This window comes from Ictalurus furcatus, chromosome 26, assembly GCF_023375685.1.
Source record: "Ictalurus furcatus strain D&B chromosome 26, Billie_1.0, whole genome shotgun sequence".
NCBI classification, from domain to species: domain Eukaryota; kingdom Metazoa; phylum Chordata; class Actinopteri; order Siluriformes; family Ictaluridae; genus Ictalurus; species Ictalurus furcatus.
Window position 1 is genome coordinate 2,692,898 of NC_071280.1, and position 26,583 is coordinate 2,719,480.

The window sequence follows — 26,583 nt, forward strand, 5'->3', positions numbered from 1 at the left end:
ATCAGAATGTCATGTTTTATGTCATTTATATATATTTTTGTTTTTGGTGCAAGAAAAGGTGTACATGAACAGAAACTGAGGGACTTCTGATGCAGGGTACGCAAATACATGTTAACAATGTGTGCATTTAACATTTCCATTCAGATGTCTGTGTCATGCCTAATAGGCCAGACAAGCTCAAATATTATATGGGAAACTGTAGACACATAGAACGGTGTGTAAATAGTATGTTAATAATTATCTAACAGACATACTAATCGTTATTTTTAGAATATTTGAATATTTTTGTTTTTATTTTGCAAATGCACCTACTTTCTAGAATATAAATACATTTCCAGGTTTTTATAAAATACATCTGTGATCTGCAATCATGCGTCATTTCAGTGCATGAGTTACTGCTTTATTATGAACAGGAATTTCAAGATACTGTCACGTACCACTGAGTATGACAGTGTGTCAATGGCCTTTCTAAGTATAGCTCTAATGCAAAAGATATACAGTAGAAATACACCAATTACCGTGGCACGTTTTTATAAGTGTTTGGGATGTAATTTCATTGCTAGATATTCTGGACTAACTGGAGCTTGTGTATACACCTATTGGTTCACCCAGACAGCAAGGTGAAATGATAACAAAAGTCCAACATAGAAATCATGAACTGGTTGATGAGTCATGTAATGACATTATATTTCTTATATAGTTTAGCAATGTTTCTGAGATGAAAATGCAGTTGCGGTAATATTATTTACATGAGCTTCAAATGAGAGACTGGGGTCAGTAATCCCATCAAGTCTTTCACTACACTGCTGCTAATGATGTAACTGAAAGGCCATCCAGAGTGAGAACATATACAGAAAGGTTATTTCTAGCTGCCTGTGGCCTTAGTAGAAGTACTTCTTTTTTGTCAGAAGTTACTCAGCCTCCAGTGTCTAATGTCCTCAACAGTATTAAGCTGATGTCCCTCATCTGGCATAGTTGAAACATACAGCTGTGTCTCAGCAGCATAGCAGTGGAAGCCTATACCATGCTTATGAATATCTGTATTCAGACGTACCAAACAGGAAAATAAGCAGACACCCAAGGACTTATAATATATAAGTATTTACTGATAAATAGATGGAATCAGCAGCGCCATCAAAGAGACAATCTCCCAGATGAAAACTCATGGAGAACTTTTGCCAGTAGCCAGCACCTTCTGAGACACAGTGTGTCAACCACTTGTTCTTAATGAACTTGTTCATCTCAGGCACTTCTTGATGTCAGGAATTTGTTTCTTAATATGTGTTTAATTAGAAAGTTTGACATGTTAAAAGCTCTAGCTCCTCAGCAATATGTATGGAAATATTCCAATTTGACATTATACTTCAAAAATTAATGTTAAAATGTTTTGCTGGTGTGTAACATTTTTTTTTTTTAAAGACTTTGCAGCTGTAGTCATTAATACGATTTCTGTTTTTATCCTTACTTTATTAAAACTGTCATTGTTCAGTAGCTGGGTGAATTCATTATTATTATGTTGTTGTTCTGGATTAATAATGATTAACCAGAGAGAAAAAAACCTTCATAAATCCCATTTGTATATTTATTTCTTGGCCCTCAATAAATCAAGCCCTAATTGTTCTTCTCTCTTACTTACATATACAATATGCTTTATACAGGTGGGTGTTGAACTTTGGGGGATGGGGTTTGTTTGGTTATTGGTGTTGTTGGTCTATGCTCCCAAATTTCCGCTATGCTCCCTTATGCTCACCTCAAGTCTTTTTAAATACTTTCCCTCCCAATTAATTACATTAATTAAATCACGAGTCAGACTCAAACTCCGTGCTCCAAATATGGGTTGCTGCTTCGTTTCCTTTGGCTCTGTGAACCTGGGGAAAAAAAAAACTTTTGTTGAAATGGCTCTCAATGTCTACCAGCCTACATTTTTATGCTATGTAGAAACTTTTGGTAACACTTTCTATGAAGCCCATGCTTATAATTAATTGTAGCCCCATTTTAATTATTTATAAGCAAGTATTACTATAAACACATTTATAACGACACATAAAGACCTATACTTCATTATAATAACATTTATATTATTGTTATAATTACCTATAAGTGATACACTTGCTTTTTCAGTGCCCATGCTCATAATGCGTTATACACCAATTTATAAGTATTAATTAGTCAGTCTTATGGTTCCATTAATGTATTCATAAAAATACAGCCTGCATTTTTATAATGTTATTATATTATAGTTATAATTACTTATTGGTAATGCAGATTTATTTCTAGGTCCAATTAGTGAATTATTTTATATTGTTGTTGAGTTATGTTGTGCCGGTTTATAAATACTTATTGAGAGTTATAATACAATTACTAACGTTTATAAATGCATCGTTGATGGTTTTAAGTAAAGTAAAAGCATAGGATGCAGCTTCCATAATGTAAATGTTAAGAAATCATAATGTGCTTAATATGCGTTATAAATGCCGTTAAAATTGTTTATTTGGAAGTGTAACTTGTATTAAGGACTAGAAAGCAGTACAAAACATTTAAAAAATCCAAGATGACAGACTCAGCACAGTACAGAAAGAAACTGCTTTACCAGAAAATTGCTTTGTGTTTCCTTGAAAATGTAGTAACAAACAAAAACATAAAGGGATTTTGCAGTTCCTTCAGTGATTGACAGTTACATCATTTCTAAAACCTAGAATTCTACCAAAATTTACCAACACAGATTGTGTGTTAAAATTTATGATTGGCTCTAAAATTTAGCCAGGTATTTGAGGGCCTCTGTCAGCCGTTTCTGGCGGCTATGCAGGTTGTTCCGTTTGCTGGCGATGTCATGGTCTTCTTTCAGCAGCTCATCGATGTTATGTCTGTCCTGTATGAGCTGTATCATTTCCCTCTGCAGCTGTGCCGCTGACTCCTGAAGCATCATGTACCTGATCACCATAGGGACCTGGTCCGCCAGGCGCTTAGTCACAATCTAAGCACATATTAAAGTAAAAAAAAAATTAATTCCACTCACCCCAAACAGAGTCAATTAGCTAAAGCAGGTATGGTCTACTGATGTTTGCTGATTTAATTTTTTGCTCTGGAACTATCAGGCTAAAGTAGGCAACGAGTAATAGAAGTCTGTCGCAAATAGAGTTGTAGTCAAGACTGTCATTGTTAAGTCCAAGACCAGGGCTAGCCGAGATCGAGTCATGACTGAGACTTTGGGTTGAGGCCAAGTAAAGATCAAGTCCAAAAGAAAGCCACACCATGTCAAGTTTGAGACCAAAACCCAGTAAATTATTTTTGCGGTCAAGACTTTACTTCAACTAGTTAGCTTTAGAAGGTAATACTTCTTGTCAAACTTTTTGCATCTTTTTGAAAAGTAAAGACAACAGGAACATCCATCCATTTTCTGTACTGCTTATCCTACACTGGGTTGTGGTGGAGCCTGTGGCCTGTCGCAGGGGACTCAGGGCACAAGGCAGAAGACACCATGAATGGGGTCAATCCATTGCAGGGCACAATTGCATGCACACACTATGGACAATTTGGAGATACCCAGGGAGAACATGCAAGCTCTGACACACAGGGCAGAGGAAGGAATTGGACCCCCAACCCTGGAGGTGCAAGGCAAACATGATAACCGCTAGGCCATTCTACCCCCAAAATAGGCATTATTCATACAAACTATCAGATGAGACCAAGACCAATGCCCAAGTCTGAGGCAAGTCCAAGTAAAAATGTCAGTAAGTCCAAGACTAATCCAAGTAAATACAGACAGCCCTAGCCTCAACCAAACAATTCCGTGAAATAACAGCGATAGTCCATATTTACACACTTATTGATTGGAGCTGTATAATCTGTATTATCATCCCCAGAAATCCCCTTCATATGCTCAATATAATTGAGCTACTGTATTGATTATGAAAATGTCAATATGTGAACATAAGTGGTGGACTGGTGTGAAGAATCAGAATTGCTTGGATGCCAGATGTTTTAATTACCAACCTGATGATTTAAACTGGTGTATTGTTTTATTGTTTCTGTGAATTGCTCTTTTTTGTATTGTTAGTTTAGTCAGATCTGTCTAAAGATAAATAACCTGCAACATGATGGCTGACCAGTAAAGTTTCCACCAGTTTATGTAGGATTGAACCATAGGCATTGGTGAGGTCAAGCCAAAAACCAACCAGGTCTCATTTACCTTCCCATGCCTCTTGGTTCAGCTGGGTGACAACTTCTGTGTGTTCAATGCATGTTGATACCTTTAGGACTCCCTCCTTATGCACAGAAATGTTCATATAGGAGTTCCTCCAGAAAAAAAAAAACTCTGTCAGGTGTCCGGCAAAACAAAAAAGAAAAATTCTTTTACCTCAGCACTAAGGAGAGAGATTGTCATGAATTGCTAATGTTACTTGAGTTCTCCTCTTTTGGGATCCAGACACCCACCGCAAATTTCCATTGCTGGGCCACCTTCCTGTCCTCTATACCACCTTGAACCTCTAGAGACAGTGCAAGAGCCTGAGCCACCTGTTTTATAGACCATGTATTGCACTCTGCTGGCCTATGGTGCCAACCTTGTTCTGGCTGTAACAACCTCCTGGACCTACTTCTGGGTGAGCTCCTTTATGTTTAACTGGAAGGTGGGTTCTGATGGAGATATCAATGCCCAATGGTATTTCCTTGCTGTGTCATTGTAGGTGTCATGAAGGTGCTGGTACTAAAGTGAGGTGCACCTTACTTGCTCCTCTTTGGAGCAAGTACGGTGATTGCTTTTTTTTGCACAAGTCCGAAGGGGTTTGCAATGAAGGCAGTGTATATCCTGGCCCTCTCCTTGTCCCTACTACTGTGCCAAATAATGCAAAGCAGAGTGAGCTTCTGCTAACGCAGCCCTGTGTTCTTGCCTCACCTCTTTTTGACTGTGGTCAAACATGCTAACATTGCAGATGATTGGGAAGGAAATTAATTGTAACTAATAACCACTTACACAATAGTAGGACTTCAGGTGACGTGTCAGTTCCTCAAGAGTGCCTTCACTGTCTGAGTGATCATACAACCTTTGAGAAGGCGGGCAAGCCACACCAAACTTTTGTCTCTCTTCTTCTTCCTCCATGATCTTCAGCATGTGCAGGTTATTCTTATACATGCTGTCTTGGGTGTAGATCATCATCTCCATCTTAAACTGGGTCCTCAGCATTGATTCAGTCTCTGACTCCTTCACCTGCTTTATGTTCTCGATTTTGGTCTGGAACAACGAAAAACCATCACACCATGACATGCTTGAAAATAATATTCCCTGACAGTCTTAGACCTCTGCTTCATGTTTATTGTATATTGTCATTTAGTGCTCATGGTCCAGCAAATGTAGGCAGAGTTTGTCTGTAAAGTTTGTGGGTGAAAATATGAGGACCTACCTTTGCTATTTTATAGAGATTAGGGAAACCTGGGAAGTTGGATTGAGCCAGTTGGATGAACTCCTTCTTAACGAGATCTAAAGACAGATTGGTAAATGCTCTGCACTTATATAGTGGTTTTTAATTTTAGCAGTTCTACAAAGCGGTTCTTTGCACTGTTTCTCATTCACCCATTCACACACACACACACACAAACACACACATTCAGACACCAATGATACCAGAGCTGCCATGCAAGGCACTAGCCTGCCACTGGGAGCAATGTGGGGTTCAGTGTCTTAGACAACTATTTGGCATGTGAAGTCGTGTTGACCGGGAAACAAAAGGCAAAATGGAGTGTGGAAGATAAATTTAGAATCTGTGGAAATATAATATAATCTAGTAATAGTAGTAGTAGTAGTAAGACATGGTGTTTTCCACTTATCTTTTTCCACTTACCCTTTACATTCACAAACACTTTGGATAAATAAAGACAATGACTGCTTGTTATTCCAGTGCTAAGTTCACAGCACATACAATGCAGGCAACAAGCTTAAAGCCTGAGAAAATGCTCCATAGATTTAACTTCAAACAAATTCATGCCATATACCTGAGATTTCCTTCAGTCTCACGATGGCAGGTTCCTCCAGTTGCTTGATCGGGCCCTTCACTATCACCTCAAAGGTCTTGTAGTTGAGGAAGCTTGGAAGTTCTCTGCCTCTGTATTTTTCCTCATACGCCTGCATTTCCTTCTCAATCCTCTTGTTAACTAGAAAATTCAGGGTATAAGTATACAGGGTAAAAATAAATGACATGACGTTCAGTGTGGTCCATCCTACACTCTCTCGACACTCATCTCTTTGTAAAATGAGTGAACACTCATACTGTCTTGAACAACACTTTTAATATAGTTCATGAAATTATCAGAATATCTGATTCAGCTTTGTTATTGTTCATGATTTATAGCATTGTACATGCACCATTTCTTCAATCACTTCAATCCCTTGTGTCTCTGCTTAGATTAAAAAAATAATTAAAAAAAAAAATCTGATAGGGATTCTTTCATGCGTTTGCTTTGCATGAATTTTTGAAAAGTCATTCTGTAGTTAGCCTAAGAATATCAAAGTACTAAATAAATTAGTAGCCTTTATATGATTTCATGTACCAAACATCTGTAATGTCCTTGTTATACAGCCACACGGATATATTGTCACACTGCTACTCACATGTCTCTCCTACACTGTCTAGATCATTCTTCCAGAGAGAAAACTGCTTCCTCAGACCTGAGAAGATGTTTATATATGACATGCTCTTCACCTCCTCTCCAGTCGTCAGGTTGATGGCATCCTGAGTGAATGCTGTGATTTTCTAATAAACAAATGAAGATCTGTATTCATATTTAAAACACCCACACTTTATGGTAAAGACAGAAAATTCCTTAGTACACATGAAAGACAGTTGTTGATGCATTTATAATGATGGATTTTTATTTTAAAAGAATTCCAATACATTCTAAATGGGTATTCAAGAGTAAAAGCAAGTTACCTTTGTCAAGCAACTGTTTTATACATTTGGATTAATTTTATACAATATTGCTCCATATCAATTTATACAATATTAAGTACCTTTTCTAGAATATACTACATATGTCAATTTGCCAAATTGATCTGTTTCCTTGATTTACTTTTATTTGGGACATAATTCAATAGCTTCTAAATGTTCAGGATCATTGCTCCAAACCAAGTTGTATAATATTATGCACATTCTATATAACATAGTGCACCACTCACTTTGACAAATTTTAACTGTTATTGAATTTTATCAATTTTTAATTGGAGCCCCCCCCCCCCCCCCCCCCCAAAAAAAAAAACCCAATAGCTTCTGAACAGTTGAAGCTATTGATCTAAAACAACTTATCACTAGATAGGTAAAGTTTTTGACAACAAACATTGATGTTGGCTTGATAAAAGCCGGTCTGAAAGTATAAAATATAAAATAGTTTGAAATCTAAATGTAATGAGCAGTTTTAAGAAAGAAAGAGAGAGAGATATATAGGGTGCCTGTTGGAAACTCTCTATTCTCTATTCCCTCAGATATGTATAAGTATGTTTAGGTTGTAGTTTAATTTCTGTCTCATGAACTTTACAGAATCTGTCTGATGTGTACGTGCCAGTTTAACATGTCACCATAGGTACTTCCTCTTTTCTGTTAAGCGAACCACACCATATATGTTCAACAACTGCTGTACATTCTTGTATTGCCTAAGATGTTTTTCATGTATGTGGCCAGACAGTTCAACTGCCATATTATTTCCACACAGCAGTATGCCTATGCACGGCTATTTGTACCTATAAAAGCCTCTGTTATTCTATGAATAAATCAGACATCTCTTTGAACTGCTTTGGTTGCCAGTGTGTTCATTTAGACTCTCCGGCGCCGTATACGCTCTGTGATAACCCACATGCGCTAGTTTTTCTTTAGAGTAAATGAAGCCGAGGCAAGAAAGGCTGACGGAGGAAAAGTGAAGATAAAGCTGCTATTTGCTTTATCCTTACAGTGCCAATACTTCTCTGAGTTAGAGAAATAGTTTGCCAGTACTTTGAGTTGTATAGATAGGGTGCCAATACTTGTAACATTAAATAGAAAGCTGGGGTGCCAATACTTTTAGAGTTGACTGGATAGATAGGATGCCAATACTTTTAGAACTGGATAGATAGCAAGGGTGCCAACACTTTTAGAGTTGGACAGATAGGGTGCCTATACATCTAGAGTTGGATAGATAGATCGATAGATAGATAGAGTGTCAATACTTGTAGAGTTAGATATAGGGTGCCAGTACTTTTAAAGTTGGATGGATAGATATGGTGCCAATACTTTTTGAGTTGGCTAAATAGATAGAGAGATGAAGTGAGAGTCTCTGTTACAGGTACATTGACAAAGTGAGAAGGACCGAAGAGGGGCTTCAGGCCGTGTGCACGCAGGTGTGTGTGTTTTGACAGCTGGAGTTTGAAATCTTGAAAATTCTGAGCCAGGCTCTGAACATTATGACAATGTAAGTGAAATGGGAGTTTTTGGAGATTTTTTGCTCATCCACTATGGGAAAACCGTAAGTATAATCAGTTTGGAAATACAGAGCATGACCCATCTGAAAAGCCTGAAGGACTGTGCTGAGTTGAGTTAACGGAAGTAGGTCAGAACAGGCTGTAGGTCTATGGCGAGTTTGGTGCATGTAGCTTGAAAGCTCTGGGAGGAGTAGCATTTAGAAATTTTGGGTCTCAGAATAATAATAATAATAAATTTAGCTGCAAGCAGCAATTATCGGGGTTCAAGCACTGTAGGGCCTTTAACTCTTTTAACATTAACTATGTGTTGTTCTGTGTCCCATTTCATCCATGTATTTTCTTAATGAGATTTCAATAAGTTTAGGCAGATTTGCACATTTAAAGTGTTATAGATATACCAGCTTGCAAGGTGACATTGATAGAATGTTGCATTTTCATCTAAACCATCACTTTGATTGAAATTTCAATGTTTACACTGGTTTGGTTCCGATCAGGCGAACAACCTAACCCTACGACCTAGGAGTTTGCAAAACTAGGTTTTTAAATAATCTCAGATATTTAACGAAAGATTTGATTGACAGCAATGGTCCTAGAAGAAACATTGTTCAGAATTAGGAGATCTAACATATTATACAAAGAACATGTGTGTCTGAAACATCGGATAATATACAATCATTTACACACCATTTATACAGCCATTTTCATGGTTTGTTTTTTTACTATTATAGCGCCACAAGTGGCCAAACTCTGCAATTTTTATCAAGTGACCATACAGTGCGCCCTTACATACGTATACCAAGTTTGGTGAAAATATCTCATTCCGTTTAAGAATTATTACTATGTAACTAACATGGCCAAGTCCACTACCTACTTTACTTTTGGCATAAAGTCGACACGTAAAATCAAAAGTTCAACGTTTTTTTGATAATTATTTATAAATGAACTCCAGAGAATCATGCAGCACTTGTTTTGTTGATACTGAGCGAAAAACCTACGACTAGTTTGCAATAGTAGGTTTTTAACATTATCTGAAATATTTACTGAATGGTTTGACAAACAGCAATGATTCTTGAGGCAAAGTTGTTTAGAATGAGAAGAGCTATCACTTAATATATACTACTTGTGTCTTTTGAAAACATTGCATTATATACAACCGTTAACAACTCCAAAAATCGTGACAGAATCACCAAGTGGCCGGTTTTTTCAAAACCAAGAGTCAAATAGATCTAAGAGGTTTGTGCAATATAAGTGCAGACCAGCTTTCCGATCAGCCATTGTTAACATTGTCTAATAGCTGCTGAAACTGTTTTTCAACATACGTGAATTTCCTCATAAACAATGATGGCATCTGAGACAAAGACACTGTATGCAAATTTTGAAGTCAATGGTTCCATAGTTATACAGACAATTTCATGTTTTTTGGTGTTATAACGCCACCATGTAGCAAAACCTTGTGAATATTTTCGGGGGACCTCATACATAAGCCTGCCAAGTTTGGTGAAGATATCTCATTTCGTTCAAGCATTATAGCCATTTACATTCTGAAGCTATTGAATTTTCCAAATAAGAAAGTATTACAATTTTGTACCAGTTAAACATGCTAAGTACAGAATGTACTACAGTATTCACTAACCCTCTTCCTTGAGATCTACCTTTCCGCAGGTTTTTATCTCCAACCGAAATCTAACACACCTATTTTAGTTGATCAAAAACTTAAGGCAATGATTAGATGGTCAGATAGGCACGATTACGGTTGGAGCTAAAGTCTTCATGAAGATAGTTCAGAAGCTACTGGCACAGGTTCAAATAGGCCTGCTTGGCATTGACACAAGACAGCAGCACAACAACAGAGACATGTAATTGTAGAGATGGAAATGCAGCAATACGAGTAGCTGATGGGATATGCAAGAGCAGTGGCTCATGGGAAAAAAAAAAACACGACAGAGGACAAGGTAAAACATGGGAAAACAGTAAGATAAGGAAAATCAGCTGGAGAGAGAGAACGGGGAAAAGAAGGAAGCAAGTTAAGGTTTTTAGTGAAAGAAATATACTCGCCATATACTCACCATTTGTGTTAAGCCTAATTAACACTGAAGCTCCCACATTTCTGACCCCAAATCGTGTCACATAAACACCACTACCCTCACATGAACTGCTTCTGTAATCAGCTTGGTGGTTATTGCTACTGAGTGGCATAGCAAAGCTACTTGTGTCATTCCTCAGCCAAGGCTCTCAGGTTTGTTTGAACTGGTTGGCGGCTAGCATGCACTTCCTTGTCCATCCCACTCTCACTCTTGGTTCCCTTAACAATATACCATCCTTTCAGAGACAAACTGGCCCAATACTGCGCCTAGGGTAACCATGCCTCTAGTCGAACGTAGCATAGAGTACATCACTATGGAGGTCTGTGAGTGGGCTCATTATAATCTCATATACTCAAGTAGGAAACTGCTTACCAAAGGGATTTAAGCATCTAGACCTATGGCCTTGAAGCTGGTAGTTGATAAAATTTGGCCATGTTAAATGACATAGCTTTAAAGTTCAGGCTCACTGTTGAGCATAATTTATTATTTTTTTTTGTATCACTCACATCAGTCATGAAGTAGATCCTTTGTTCTGGTTCTGTAGGAGGCCCTGAGCCATAGCGGTCCACTTCAGCCTGAATTTCAGCCAACTTCATCAGGATTTGCTCCTCCAGTTGCGGCAGACATCGCTTAATACACACCCAGATACAATTTACTACGAACCAGGATTTTTGTTTACCACAAAATTTGCGGGCTTCTTGAAAAAAAATGTTTACCTCAATATGAAGGACAAGTTCAAGCGTGAGTTTCTCGGCCAGGTTGGGAATAGTGGCTTTTCTTTTGTCATACAGTGTGCTGTGGTGAAAAAAACAAAACGTCTGGGTTACGCATGTAACCCTGTTCCCTGAGAAGGGAACAAGACTTTGCGTTTAGCATAAAACTGTGGGAGTGCCTTTCGCGCATGACCGGCATCTGAAGCTTGTGTAAAATCATGCCTATTTATAGGCCTGCCCTGATCAGGTGATGTGGCAATTAAACGCATCGCATGATATAAATATGGCACCTGTGAACCGCGCCATCAGCCTCTATTATCTGAAGCGAAGACGCAATTCACAGGCCTACCCTGGTATGACAAAGCTGCACAACATCTCGTTCCCTTCTCAGGGAACAGGGTTACATGTATAACCCAGACGTTCCCTTTCAAAGGGAACTTTGACACTGCGTTTAGCATAACACTATGGGAACGATAATACCCACTCCGTCATACCAAGGGTACGGCCTGGTCAAAAAGACCCAAGCCCGAGGGTCACTGCAAGACACTCGCGCCCGGGGTGGAATGAATATCCAGGCTGTAATATTGAATGAATGTGTGTGGCGTAGACCACCCTGCAGGAGCACACACATCCTGGAAGGATACCCCTTTGGACAAAGCCTTCGTAGAGGCGACCGCCCTAGTGGAATGAGCCCTTATGCCCAGAGGCGTAGCGAGACCGCGCGCCTCATAAGCAATAGAGATTGCTTCCACACAATTAGAGATGCGCTGCTTTGACACAGCATCACCTCTACTGTCGCCGCCAAAGCAGTATATCCGCTGCTCTGACTTACGCCACTGGCCGGAGCGGTGGACGTAAGTACAGAGAGCCCTTACTGGACACAGCAGGTGCATTCTCTCTTGTTCCGGTGTGGGGAATGGATGAGGGCAGAAAGCCTGCAACACCACAGGGTGGGCAGCTGATATAGGCACTTTAGTAATATAATACGACATAGGATACAGGATTGCCTTGGGTAATCCAGGGGCAAAGTCAAAGTGATATTTCAATGTGGAAATATGTACCTTTTAGATCTATCATCACAAACCAGTCCTCAAACTGAATCTGTGGAACAATAAGTTTGGGCGTCAGCATCTTGAACCTGTATGTCCGAAGAGTACAGTTCAGATATGACGCAGATCTAAAATTGGTCACATACTCCTCTATTTTTTGCAGACCAGGAAATAGCCGCTGTAAAAACCTCCCTCCCTCAGGGAACGGGGTACATGTTCTATGGCCCCTTTGTCCAAGAGGGATCATACTTCCTGCACTAGACTCTGGTCTGTGCTGACTACTGTGGTGAGCACACCTCTGAACCGGGCGGGGGGGACTCTAAACTGGACCCGGTAACCCTTTTCTATGGTAGACAGAACCCATGGAGACACATTTGGCAGTAGTTTCCATGCTGCCAGATGGTCTTTTAGTGATGTTAACTATTCCACATTCTACTGGAGGGAAAGCATCTGATTTTTGTTGCCCTGTGACAGCTAGCTGACCAGAGAACACTGAAAACTTGGGACCACCTGGCTAGGGGAGGCCCTACAGTAGCACTGGGGAATAACTGCCCAAACAACCTCATGTCCCCTGATAAGTCCCTCCACGGCCCCTCAGGACCACTCTTCTTTGCCTGCTTGGCCTTTATGACCATTCTCAGATCAGGCCTAGTAGCAGGCCTCGACTGTGGCCGCCCGGGTCCCCTGGCTGACTGCAGGGGTTGGCGGGCTGCCATACTCGCCTTCTGTGTCTCCCTCGCACTAGTGCTGGCCCGGGCTCCACTCGAGTGGATGCCACGAGTGGCATCCACGGGCTCCACTCGTGGATGCCCGGGTGAACTCGACACAACAGGGAAGGAACTGGCTGAATGCCGCCATATGTCGTGCTCACGTAGCAAGTCTGCTTGGTAGGCCAGCAACACTGTAATTTTCTGCAGTGACCCACAAGCACGACTAATACTGAATAGGCCTTGCCCACCAATGCCATGGTGGCCTTGGGTGGCAAAGCCGGCACCCCTAATTACCTGCCGTCGATGGAGAGAGGTAGCTCGCAAGCACCTCCTCCACCTTCAGCATAGCTAAATAGCCATGCCGTTCATTCCCCACAATGGCCGAATAATCCAACATCGTGGGGTTATGAATACGGCTTATGCATGGTTTTCCCCCAGAATTTCCCCCTGATATTTTGTCATGCACTTCTGAAAGAAAGGGGAGTTTTCTGCAGTGTGCGAGATTTACTTTCACTGGGGAGAAAAAGGCTCATCCAGCCTTTATAATCAATTCAACCAGCACTTTATATGCTGCTCTCAGTTTTTTGCACATCCTTCTGGCTCCTTGGAGTCAGAGAGGAATTATTACTATTATTTTTGTGTTTGTATTTTTTTTTCTGTTTTTTTTCTTTTGGCTTTACATAGTGGAAGGAGGAGTTGCGACGCGAGCTCCAAAATCCAGCGGAGAGCCGGACCCAGAAGACAGAGCAAGAGATAGAGCAGCGCTCGTCTCCGGCTCCTCTTCCGGATCCATAAGAGATCCCCCGGACCTGAGATGGCTAGCTGCCTCAGCAGCGGCCGGCCCAGATCCGTGAGGCTCTGAAACCCAACTCGCTTTGGCTTCCGAGAAGAGCGGAGCGGAGCTGTCTAATGTACGAATTACCATGTGCAGCCTCTCGAGGATGCCATCGCATGCTCTATCCCTAGACACTTCACCCAGAAAGTGTGCAGTACTCCTGTGATGAAACGCACTTCCTGAATTCTCTTACTCATATTTTTCTCTCTCGCTCATTCCTTTTTTTTCTTCTCTTTTTTAAAGGGATAGAAAAGTCCAGAGATTTTGAGAAAAGATAGAGAGGAAATGAAGCGTCTTTTTGTTTCTTTACACAAACAACCGACATGCAGTCTTTCACTGAAAATAATATGGCTGATGGCACGGTTCACAGGTGCCGTATTTTTATCACGTGATGTGCTTAATTGCCACATCACCTGATCATAGCAGGCCTATAAATAGGCATGATTTTACACAAGCTTCAGATGCTGGTCGTGTGTGAGAGGCACTCCCTTAGTGCTATGCCAAACGCAACGTCGAAGTTCCCTTTGAAAGGGAACACATTTTGCACTCATCTCACTTACTGCATTCATTTTTTCCTGTTTAATGATCATTTTGACTCATTGTACTAGCTAACATGGCTAATATTCGTGTATTAAAATTGACTTTCTACATATTGAACCTTTAAAGTACAAAATACATTTCAAAGAGAAATTCCAGATAAATGACTTTAAAATAAACATTCAAAAGACAAGAGAAATAAAATGTGCACCTGAAATGTGGGTGATCTTCAAAGAAGTCTCTTTCCTTCTTGACGGTTTCATTCAGAGAGACATGGTCCTTGATCTCCTGCTGTCCTCGGCACCTGACGATCATGTAGCCTTTATTGAGGTAAATGATCTCATTATTGATGACGGACAGCACTGTCTCCTCCGAGCCTTTATCCACCAGGTCAGGCTTCGTTAGGACGCCTGTTATAATCAACACACACAGAAGCTCATGGAAGATATCTTCTGTAATAAAGTTAGAGAAGAAGAAGCACAACAAACTTTGTCATTCACTATATATTAAAATGATATACTGATGAAAAGGCTCCACAGACCGAACGTTCTCTCGCCGTTTGGATCAACTTCCAGAGCCATCTTCAGCGCTTCAGTAGTGGCGATGTCCACGTTACACGGCACCACCACCAGGTTGATGGTTTCTTGCTTTGTGATGAACTTTTTGATCAGCCTCTTACTCTGAAACCAAGTCAGGCATGTGCTTATATTACAGCTCAATACCATTGGTCTATTTTTGATCTTTTATCAGGGTTTACAATGTCATAAATGTGTCATATTTATTAAGAATACTGCTCTACTAATATGATTCATTAATTGATTCCTAATAAGACATGTCAGTTAGGGAGGCATGGCCTGTCCCAAGCATGTCCATGAAATATTTAAGATTTCACCCAAATTTACTTGTTCTCCAATGTTCTCCGGTTGGTCCTTGACTGCTACACGGGTAATACCAGGCAGATCGATGAGCGTGAGGTCAGGAACGTTGGACGATGTCACCTCCAGGCTGATGAGCTTGTCACTGATGCCCATGCCGGCCCCAGCTATTTCATTCTGAGCTATAAATAAATAAAGAAGTAAATAAATAAATAAATAAATAAATAGATAGGAAAAGCGGAGATGCTAACTGTTCTCTGTTAGCTTGTATTCAATTTTAACCACTTGATTCTGTTCACTACCTTTTCTAATCATTTGCTCCACATCTGCTGGATCTTCAATCTCTTCTTCATAATCCTCATACTTGATCTTTCCATGCCAGAAGTCTGTCTTCCTGTTCTTCTTCATCTTGAGCTCGAGCGGACATCTTGTCACAATACCTGTGTGGTTGTTGGCAGAAGAAACAGTTTGCTTGTTAGTCTTTCATCAACTTTTCCTCTTTAGCTTTTTGTTTATTTTTATTTCAAGTCAAGTCAAGTGGGTTTTTATTGCCATTCCTCTATATCGCTAAGAACACATAACAGTACAGTACACAAAACTATGTAAAGTGCAAATCAACAACACAATAGTGTAAGACACTGACGCAGAGCAAAATACACAGTATACACAAGTTGTATGAAATGTATTAGCATGCATATGTAACAATGAATATTATAAACTTGCGCAGGAAGAATACTCTCGTTATTTAACCAGCTGCCAATCAGTAAATCAGGAAGGAACATGAGTGACATCTCATCTGAACCCCAAGTTGCTCCCAATAGCAAGCTAGCACCTTGCAGGGCAGCTCTGCTACCATTGATGTGTGTGTGAATCAGTGATTGAGACACAACCTTAGAACTGCTAAAGTTGAAAAAGTGCTATATAAGTGCAGACCATTTACCATTAGTGCTACCATGCAAGATTTTTTAATGCAGAAGCAGAGTTCACAGAGTAGAGGTGGAAGAGCCAGTGTGGTGGTGTCAAGTTAGGGGTTAGTTAATTGTTCACAGAATAGGTGGGGTTTTTTGAACATATTGACAGATTCTGCGGTCTTGATTGAGGTCGGAAATTCATTCCACCACTGAGGGACAGTCAGGCTCTGTTTACACTAGTGCATGTGAAAACCATCCTCGTCCACACTGGTGTTTCCTCTGTGTTTCAGAAGTGATCTCCATCCACACTACACGACCGAAAATGCATGTCACATGACCATTCTTGCACACTTGGCATGCGTATACAAGTGTAAACAGGAAGTTGGTTGCTAGTCGCCGGCAGGCACCTCAATGAGCATGATGGCGAGGAAAAGCAAGGACGTCTTTTTTAAACATCAGGTTTCATTCTATTTTCCTTATCATGTTTTTTCTTTATAAATATTGATAATTGAGGCTAGCATGTGCGCTAGTGTGTACTTGATCAAACTCTATACAAATTCAAACGATTCACTTTATTTGTAACATTAGTACACTGGCACATTGCAGTGAAAACATAAACGATACATCATGGTAAAAACAGATGCATAGGTCACATAAGCAGTCATATACTCGTTATGAAATAAAACAATAAGGGATATTGTTTCTTTTTAATGTAGCTGCTCTTAACGTGGGGAGCTCAAATGGCTTATGGGTCAAGAAACCTTGTCACCACGCGTCTCACTCTTTTCCCCTCGGTTTCATTGTCCGCTCTCTCAGCCACTCTGGTGGGTGGCTGAAAGTCCCTTTCGTACTGGATAGCAGCATTTACGCATTGTTCGTTTATAGGTTCATGGAGCACTTCACAATAGTTGTGAAGTACAAAACAGGCATAAATAACAAAAGGAAGGTCCATCATGTTTATGTCCATGGCTCTCCAAAGGCGCATTCGATGACCATACGTGCCTTGCAAAGTGGTAGTCTGTAGGACTGCTCCTGTAGGGTGACTCCGCCATTAGGATATTCTTTCATGAGATATGGCATCAAGGGATAAGCTGGATCACCCAGAAGAAACACAGGGATGGTATCCTCATCCTCCAGCAGTTGTTTAGGGCAGGAGGGAATAGTTCCTTCTTTTAGATCGCCACTGAGTTGTGAATTAGCAAATTCACATCTGAATTCCATCTATCACACCTACACCCTTTTCGCTTGCATCTGTTGCACCTACAACTGTTGCTTGTCAGTCTCACTATGCCTATGATTGAACTGCCTAATCCTGATGCAGGACAGGCCAATCAACCCGCTACAGTGTGGGTATTCCATCTATGGATATATCAAGAAATAAAGGAGGTCCTACAAGACATTCTTAAACTTCAAGATGTAGGGAGAGTGGAATTCTGTGAAAGAATGAGATGACTTGTTCAACAATGGAGACCCACCCTCAGTGAAGTAAGATGATTGTTGGGGTTTAAATTGAGCCTCAACTGGGGCTGTGTTGAAGGTGATTTCAATGCCTACTGAGACAATCATCAGGAGATTCCTTATACAGACAACATGAACAAACAACACCAAGTGAGACTCACAGCTCTTTGTGAACAAATCACTGAACATTACAGACAAAGCATAGATTGGACTAAGATTCAGAGCTGTAAACAAAATACTGGAAAAAGTGTGGACCAATTTGTCAAAAGAATGACCAATATCTTTGATGCTAACTCCAGAGTAGTTCTGGAAATGATTCTCCGTATGAACAACAACAAAAGAAGTGAATCATGGACCGTCTGCAGCCAAAAATAAATAAGTAAGTCAAGAAGCACTGTGTCATCTGGAAACATGATAGACTTACCAATGTTCTAGAATATCCACGACATGGAGAAGACATTATTCGGGACTCAAAAGCAACTTTATAAGTGCAGAACGAAAACCTGGACACGAAGAAGATACAGTAACAAATACAGCAAATGGACAACCAAATGTGGGGCGACACTGACCAGGTCTTTTTTCCAAGGTTCTGGCCCGAGGAGAAGGGCCAAGGATGAGGTTGGGTAAACGGCATACATGGGGGAAGAAATGTCTTTCATGTGTGGACAGGAGGGACATTGGGTTGATGAGGGGCAGGGCCCGGATGAGGGGCAGGTGTAACTGACCAGGATCCAGAGCTTGAAATAAACACACCATCAGGTCATGTAACCTTTAATTTATTACCTTTTCATACCTATAATCCTGAAGATGAAAGTTTAAAATTCAGAATTTAATTTGTGTCATTTGTTAGCTATGTTAAACGCTCATTCACCACCTACTGTTGAGATTCAAGTGAGGGGCTACTAAAGCTTTCCCAGTGTCTTCTGAGACAGTCATAGATCAATCTGCCAATGGGGGAAGAAATATTGTACAACTGACTAAACAAATGAATACTGTTAGCCTCCGGTTAATCTCATGTGTTGAGATCTAATGTACAAATTAGGAATCCCGAATAAATCTTCTAGTGAGGGAATTGAAATTTTTTAGAACAGACCAAAATTCTTTTCAAGGTGTTGCTCTGGGTAATTCTGCACCACATTATTACTATACTTTAGATTTACACAATTCGGGGCCAAGGTTAATCACTCTCCCCTAAAAGACTAAAGTCTAAAGAGAGACTTTCTCCCAGTGCTGTCCTTCAAAATCCTGAAGACATGCACTGTACTATGTATTTTAAACCTAATTCTGGTGCCAATCTCATGTACGGGAAAAAGTTTTTTAAGGGAAGTGAAATGGTTTCACATCACCTTTGCAACCTATGTTGGATTAAAGCAGGGTTTTGTGTGGTTTCTGTTGGTTTAATTAAAAAAGAAAGAAAAAAAAAAAACGCTTTTTCACACCACAAACCCACCACACCTGTCCTTAGGGTGAAGTGTGGGGGATTACTAAAGAATTGTTTTAATTCACTGGATTAGAGGGATTGTGATCAGTGGAGAAGGACGCCTCTACCCTGCATTACAAGCTTATTCTCTTGATTTAAAATGGTTTACTGTCGCAAAAAAGGCTGTTAATTTTATGGCAAAATTCTGAAAGGGTTGTGGAGCCCTTCATCGCCCAAATATCATCAAAGTTTTGGTCACAGGGAAGTGCTGATGTAGGACTCATGAAAGGAGCATCTCCACTAGTAGTTGATCCAAAATCTTCTTATCGACCCTGTGAAAGACAATATTCTCTGAAAGCAGAGGCCATTGAAGACTTCATTCAAGACTTAATTAAAAGTGGAGTAATTGTTCCATGGCCTGATTCCCCATGTAACACACCCCTGTTTCCAGTTAAAAAAGCAGCCCCCTCCACCGGGTCTTAGATTTACAAGCTGTAAATAGTGAAATAATACCTCGCACTCCTATTGTCCCAGATCCATATACCATTTTAAATAATATCCCTTTGGGAGCATAAGTCTTTAATACCGGTGCTTCACTTTTGAAGGAAAAAGTACACATTTACTCGGTGTCCACAGGGGTATTGCGAGAGTCCAGCAGTGTTTTCTATGGCAATGGCTGAAAATGTAGAAAGATTTGATTCAAATCGAGGCAGTAAGGTCCTTCTTTATGTTGATGATATTCTTTAATGCTCTAATAATGTAGCTGAGTGTCAAAAGGCCACCCTTGCATTACTACACTTTTTGGCAGAAAATGGCCACAGAGTGAGCCGTAACAACTTCAACTTTGGAAATCTAATGTAAAATACCTAAAAAGGATATGATATTTCAGCTGAAGGGAGAAAACTCATGAAAGATAGAGTACAGGCTGTCACTACTCTTCCTAAACCATCCACTAAAAGGCAGATGCTTTCCTTTTTAGGAATGGTAAATTATTGTTGAGCCTGGACACCTCATTTTGCTGAAAGAACCACACCATTGCTCTCCATATCACATGGCTGCAATTTGGCTCTAACTGATCAAATAATCTGGACTCCAGAGGCTGAAAAAGCCTTTCTGGACCTAAAAACACAGTTGGCCTCCGCACCCACTCTGGGATTACCTGATATGTCTACACCTTTCATTCAAACTGTTAATATAAATAATGGCCTTATGACTTCTGTCTTTCTGCAAACACACGGTGGTAAATTACACCCAGTGGTGTACTATTCCACCAAGCTAGACCCAGGATTATCCAATGGGCATTATGGGCATGGGCCCAGGACCCCATGCGCACTTGCGGCCCACACGGGCCCAATTTTTACATTGCTGAAAACAGAGGGCAATGTCTGGTTGGCCCACACAAGATTAAAAAAGATGCCTGAAAGTAGCTTTTGACGCGTTCGACCTGAGTTCGAATCCGCCTTTTTCCGAACTCGCTCTTTTCCCTTTTCCCATCACATATCAGATTGGAAAGGCATTTATTTTCAATAAAAATGAAAATATTTGAAAAGTGGTTTTGAAAAGTAGAGGGCTTTATTGTCCCAATAAGGTGGCATCCATTTAATAATGTTAATAAATATAGTCATGTACATTTTTTACATTTACATGTACAATACTGAGATGCAAATAGTACCTGCCACTATTTATAAGTATAAGTAGCATCTAACAACTATTTCCCCTTATTGCAAAGAACTGCTACTTTTATATAGTGTAAATAGAATATATCGCTATTTACTGTCACTTAGTGTAAATAGCATATCGTTAAGACAATGCTGCTATTGTCACTTAGTGTAAATAGCCGCTGCCTTCAGATAATGACACCATGTATAACCGATAAAAAGCATGATGATTTTTTTTTAATCTAAACAGAATGATATAATTGGTCAAGCGCAAGTGTGTAAAGCCTACGCTGTCTTCAAATAACCCAGTGCTGAATCGAGAGGACTGTGGGAGTAGTGGTTGTAGTTCAAAATGAGTGAGGAGAGTAGAGAAAATAGTGGGGAAGGAGGAGAGACAGACATAGAAAGACAGCTCCTGGAGAGCCGAGGAGAAGTGGACCAAAAGAACATCTGGAGACAGGAGAGGAGGAGAGAGACAGACAGACAGAGAGCCCCTGAGAGAAAGAGCTGAGGAGGAGAGAGACAGACAGGAAGGAAACATTAACAGGTGTGTGTATGTGTGTTTCTGTGTGAGTTACACTACGCAGGGAAATGTCTTTCTATTGTTGTTGCTGGTCCAAGAAAGCAGTGTTGGTGTAAATCCTGTATGATGTAGAATATTGACAGGTGTCTACATAGGCTGTAACTTGTCAGTGTAAATACTGTATAAGCTAGAGGTGTTTCCAACAAATAGTACCCTAGCTAGACCCAGTAGCACAATCAATGCCATCACGCTTGCAAGCTATCATCGCATCTGCTTTAGCTTTTGAAGCTTTGGCACCACTTTGTACTTTTTAAGGAACTGAAACTCTTGATTCCACGTCAGGTTTCAGTGCTTTTGTTGCAAGAAAAGACTCCATTCTTATCGTCTGATCGACAACTGCATTACACTGCTGTCCTTTTGACTCAACCCCACTTTACCACTGAGAGGTGCACAATACTAAATACGGGCGTATCGGCTACTCTCTTACCTGTTCCTAATGACGGTATGCCGCATCACGACTGCTTAACTATTGTACATGAGAAAATGACAGCTAGACCAGATTTACTTGATGTACCACTGATTGACCCTAATTTAGTTATGTTTGTGGATGGCTCAAGCCTAAAGCATCCACAAACAGGTGAAAATCTGGTGGGTTTTGCCGTTGTAATTAATCAGAACGTACTACTTTCAGGGAAGTTACCCTCGCACTTCTCTGCACAAGCTGCTGAAATTTGGGCATTAACACAAGCTTGTAAGTTGGGGCGAAATAAACGAGTCACTATCTGGACAGACAGTCAGTATGCTTTCTCTACCCTACACTGTTTTGCGAAATAGTGAAAGAATAGCAGAATGATTACTTCAACAGGTGAACCCATCACGCACTGGGACCTAAATTGACAATTGTTAGGTGCCGTGTTTCTGCCATCTGCACTTGTGGTATGTAAATCCAAGGACCACACCAAAAACACTGACGTTATTTCAAGGGGAAATACGTTTGCTGATGAGAAAGCGAATCTCTTTACAGAAACCATTAACCATTCTTCAAATAAAGGAAAGCCAAATGAACTCCACCCCACAAGAAAAAACACAATTGGTGTGGAAAAAACACAATTGCCCATTTCAGCATAATGTCTGGTATGGGCTTAATAAAAAAAACCTGTTCAACCTAAAAGCACTCTTTCCTTATGCTGCGAAATTGAGCCATGGAGTAACTCATGTCTCAAGAAGAGGGATGGTACAAAAGCATTTCTATACTATATGATTCACCACCTATTGTGCTAAATTTTCACCTGTGCTAAATTTAATCCACAGGGGAACGTAAAACAACCAACCTTAACCTTCCCTAAACCAGAAGGACCATTCGAACACCTAGTAATGCATTTCATTGAATTGACACCATGTCAGGCGTAATAATACTGTCTAGTGATTGTGGACAGCTGGTCAAAATGGGTAGAGGCCTTCCCAATTGGGAAAGCCGATGCCACCACATTGGCTAAAATATTGGTCAATGAAATCATTCCTAGGTAGAGAATCCCTGTAAAAATCTACAGTGACCACATTGGACCACATTTCTGTAACAAAGTCACAGACGTCATTAGTGAATGGCTAGGAATAGATCTCAGAAAACACTGTGCATTCCATCCTCAATGGAACTCAATGGACCAGTGGAACGCATTAACAGCACTATAAAAGATAAATTGAGAAAGACCATGAATTACACTGGACTAAACTGGGTTCAGTGTTTGCTTTTAGTTTTAACATCTATTAAAGCCATCAAAGGCTCACGAGGACTCTCTCGGTATGAATTGCTCCATGGCAGACCCTTTCTGTTAAATACTGTGTTACAGGTACCCAAGGAGGGAGAAAATATCCATGATGACTTGATAGAATATATAGCAGCATTTTGTTAAATGACTTAAAGCTATTAGAAACTCTCTTCCCCAACAGGAGGACCCTCTCGCTTACAAGACTAAGGTGAACCCCTGGAGACTGGGTACTCGTCAAGACGTTCCGCAGAACGTGGAAAGATCCTAGGAGGGACAGGCCATTTCAGGTGCTGCTGACAACCTTTTTTGGTGGTGCAGATCACAGAAAGAACAACCTGGATACACAACACACATTGCAAATTGTTCACACCACAAACTGATGAACAGACCACTTAATGTCCTGCCAAGACCTGTAATAGGGGGACTCAAATGGAAAAGGGGATTAGCTCTGATTCCCTGCATCAGAGGGCTCATCGTCCGTAGTTTGGATCGTTCTCTCACACATCAATTGATTTCTTATTATTACCTAATTCCAGAAACAGATAAAGATGATTATGTTGCTCTCGCACCCATTACTGAAACTTATAATCTTCCCATGCAAGATCTTACTAACGCTGGAATGCGATGAACGTTTAAGGATGATAGTGTTGAAATGTCATAGGATATAATTCACTATTTTTAAAAAATCTTTTGCTTATGAAGCCATTATGAACCAACATTTGGGAGCGGTTTGGGAAAACAATTCAATTTATATTTATATTTGCTTTTCAGATTTTTGCTGAGTAGACAGACAATTTATGTTTTGAGGACCGGCTTTCTTTCATATTAGGATGACTCAAAAGAGGAAGTGTGACCTTAGTCACTTCCAACTCTCATTGAAGAGACTTGGGTCCAAAAGCTTTTGTCATTAAAAGTATTTAATCCTGACAAGGTTATTTGACTCTTTTCTACACAAAATTACCCTAGACTAGATAATTCACATAAAAATGATCCAACAACAGGATGAGGTTTTAGTGTTGGTGTGCAGTGGCTTTTTTCTCCCTCCAAACATAGCATTTTTGCCAAAATCTTTTGTCTCATCTATCAACAGAACATTTTCCCTGTAGCACTGTGGAATAACCACGTTGTTTTTGGCAAACTTGAGATGTGCCGCAATGTTTTTTTTAAAGACATTATTGGTTTTATTGGTGGCGTTCTTCCATTAACACCATTCTTGTGTGTTTTTCAGATAGTGGACATATGAACAAAGACTTTCACAGTTTGTAGAGTTTTCTGCAGGTCTTTTGCTGTTACCCATGGGTTCTTTTTCCCCTCTTTCAGGATTGCCCATGCTCTTCCCGTCACCTTTGCAAGTGGCCCAGGTCTTTAGAAATGAGCAAAGAAAGGTCTTTCAAAAAAAGATGAAAAGGTTAAACTATAAAGACAATTTTTCACAGCCTTCTTTGCTCATATTTACCAATATTAGTGGAAGGCACTGTACATATGATACACATTAAAATGGAATGCTCTCTTACTTTAGCTCATGAGTTTATGTGAGTTCTTTCTAGCTTTGTACCTCGACAACCCATATCACAGGAATGTGTCGTTCTCTCCTAGTTTCTCTTTCTTGCAAAAACATGCTACCGATCTACCAATGGCCCGCCATTTTACCTTGAATGATGTGCACATTGTTGCTGAGGCACCTGACTGTCTGAGAAATAAACTCTAAAGTCTTCTTGAATCAACTGAGAGGCGGCAACTCTCCCGAGCGCTCGAAACAGGACATACCTGCGGCAGTGTGATGGCACCTTTTATTCTCATCAAATTCATATTTTATATTTTGTACATATTTTATATTTTGTACATTGTACAGAGATAGAGAGAGAGAGAGAGAGAGAGAGAGAGAGAGAAAGAGAGTGAGAAGAAGGAGAAGAAGAAGAAGAAGAAGAAGAAGAAGAAGAAGGGGAAGAAGAAGAAGTAGAAGAAAATCCAGGAAGTGTATGTTTATGTACACTACAGTGTAAAAGTCTTACGCACCCTATTTCTTTTAGTACAAACTTTGTTATAGATTTTTATTTGATGACCTCTACATTATCGAGTCTGTACAAAAACATTTTAGATTCCCAAACATTTGTTTTCCAGCACAAAATGAAATGTTAAAACAGATAAATGTTTGCATGTCAGTAAAGAAACCAGCATATTAAGTGGTAAGAGACACTTTTCAGATAAAAAACACAATGAAGGCTGCTGGATTTTTGCTGCAAAAATAAGAAGCGAGTGCGACAGACAAAGTCTCCAGAAAAACCGTGGCTGGTTCTACAAGATGCTCAATAAAACTCATTTCCTTATAAAACTGAACTAATTCTACATGAGATTACCTTTTTAAAGGTAAAATGTATTAAAAAATGTATGTTTTGTTTGTCACTGTAATGTAGCCTAGTAGGTCCCATGTTTAATGTTAAACATCAGTTTAGAGATGTAATGGTTTATCTTTTGAAACTTTTATAACGTTCCTGCTTCATAATATTGCAGTTTATTGCTATCAGCTAAAGCAGCAGGTAAATCTGAGGTAAATTACTGAATTCATAAGGTATATTTAAATTATTTCACAGCTGTAATATGTATTAAATATTTATAAGTGTAAAAATGCCCCCCTCCCCCCCCCCCCCAAAAAAATAAAAAATAAATAAAAAAAATTAGTACATCACAGTTTAAGTTTTTAGGGTGTATGTAGTGATAACTTGACCCATGGTGTCTCACCACTCCCGCGGGGCAGAGCGACTCCGGACAGCGCCTCCAGCACCGAGCTCTTCCCCGAGCTCTGGTCTCCGATCACGGCGATGGCTGGAAGCGCGAGGTCCTTCTCCACACCGAGCGCGCGCAGAGAGTCGATCAGGTCGATGCACGGGCGCACCTTCTCCTCATACTGCTCACTCAGGCTCGCGCTCATCTCTGACCGCTGAGAAACTCGGCAAATAAGTATTAATAACTATTAACAATTAGATCTTATTATTCTCGTTTAGAGTCTGAGCTACAGTATATCGCAGCCTTTTTTCCACTGTGTATATTGGGAAACCGAAACTTGTGCACCTGGATGCTCTATTTATCATCCAAATCCAACGAATCGGTTCTTTCCACATGATTCATCTAACGGAGTCGATCCCTGGAGTCGCTTACAAACAAACATATTAAAGCCTTTTTTTTAGTCAAAGGCTAAAAACAAAATATTGTTAGCTTATATAGACTAGTCATCATAGGTGTTTTCCACTGTAGCAAATCATACACAATAAAACTCGACTCACGTATATAGCTTTGCTTTAAAGAATCGATTCAGTGTAAAGAATCGAGTCTTTTTGTGTGCTAAAAGCCCGAAAACGAATCTAAGCACAGGTGTTTTTTTTTTTTTGGTCTTTTATTAGGTATCGTTTCATAGTAAGCTCCCACAGTAAAGATCAGGTGTCTGGTTAGCCTGGTTTGACCAAAATTAGGTTTTTTTTTTTTTTTTTTTTTTTTTGCACACTCACAGATTATATTTGGGTAATATTTGGTTAAAAGTGGCGAGTGTGTACAAAATTACATCAAATTTAAAGCTACAAAGTACTCACTGATTGAACATGCTACATAA

General features: G+C 40.0%; 1 protein-coding gene across 2 annotated transcripts; it reads right to left on the reverse strand.

Moving 5' to 3' along the window:
• Positions 1–2,196: 2,196 nt before the first annotated feature.
• LOC128601782 (interferon-induced GTP-binding protein Mx2) lies at positions 2,197–25,927 on the reverse strand. Of its 2 annotated transcripts, none has more exons than XM_053615157.1 (12): positions 25,719–25,927; positions 15,546–15,683; positions 15,271–15,425; positions 14,910–15,048; positions 14,580–14,778; positions 11,241–11,319; positions 11,031–11,153; positions 6,605–6,746; positions 5,989–6,147; positions 5,400–5,476; positions 4,973–5,230; positions 2,197–2,974 (listed from the first exon to the last, which is right to left on the reverse strand). In XM_053615157.1, the coding sequence occupies exons 1-12, from the start codon at positions 25,906–25,908 to the stop codon at positions 2,750–2,752; spliced, it is 1,884 nt and encodes a 627-aa protein (XP_053471132.1). In that variant the 5' UTR covers positions 25,909–25,927; the 3' UTR covers positions 2,197–2,749. The 2 variants fall into 2 exon arrangements, with proteins under 2 accessions (XP_053471132.1, XP_053471131.1); XM_053615156.1 differs by lacking the exon at positions 25,719–25,927 and adding an exon at positions 17,630–18,235.
• Positions 25,928–26,583: the final 656 nt, after the last annotated feature.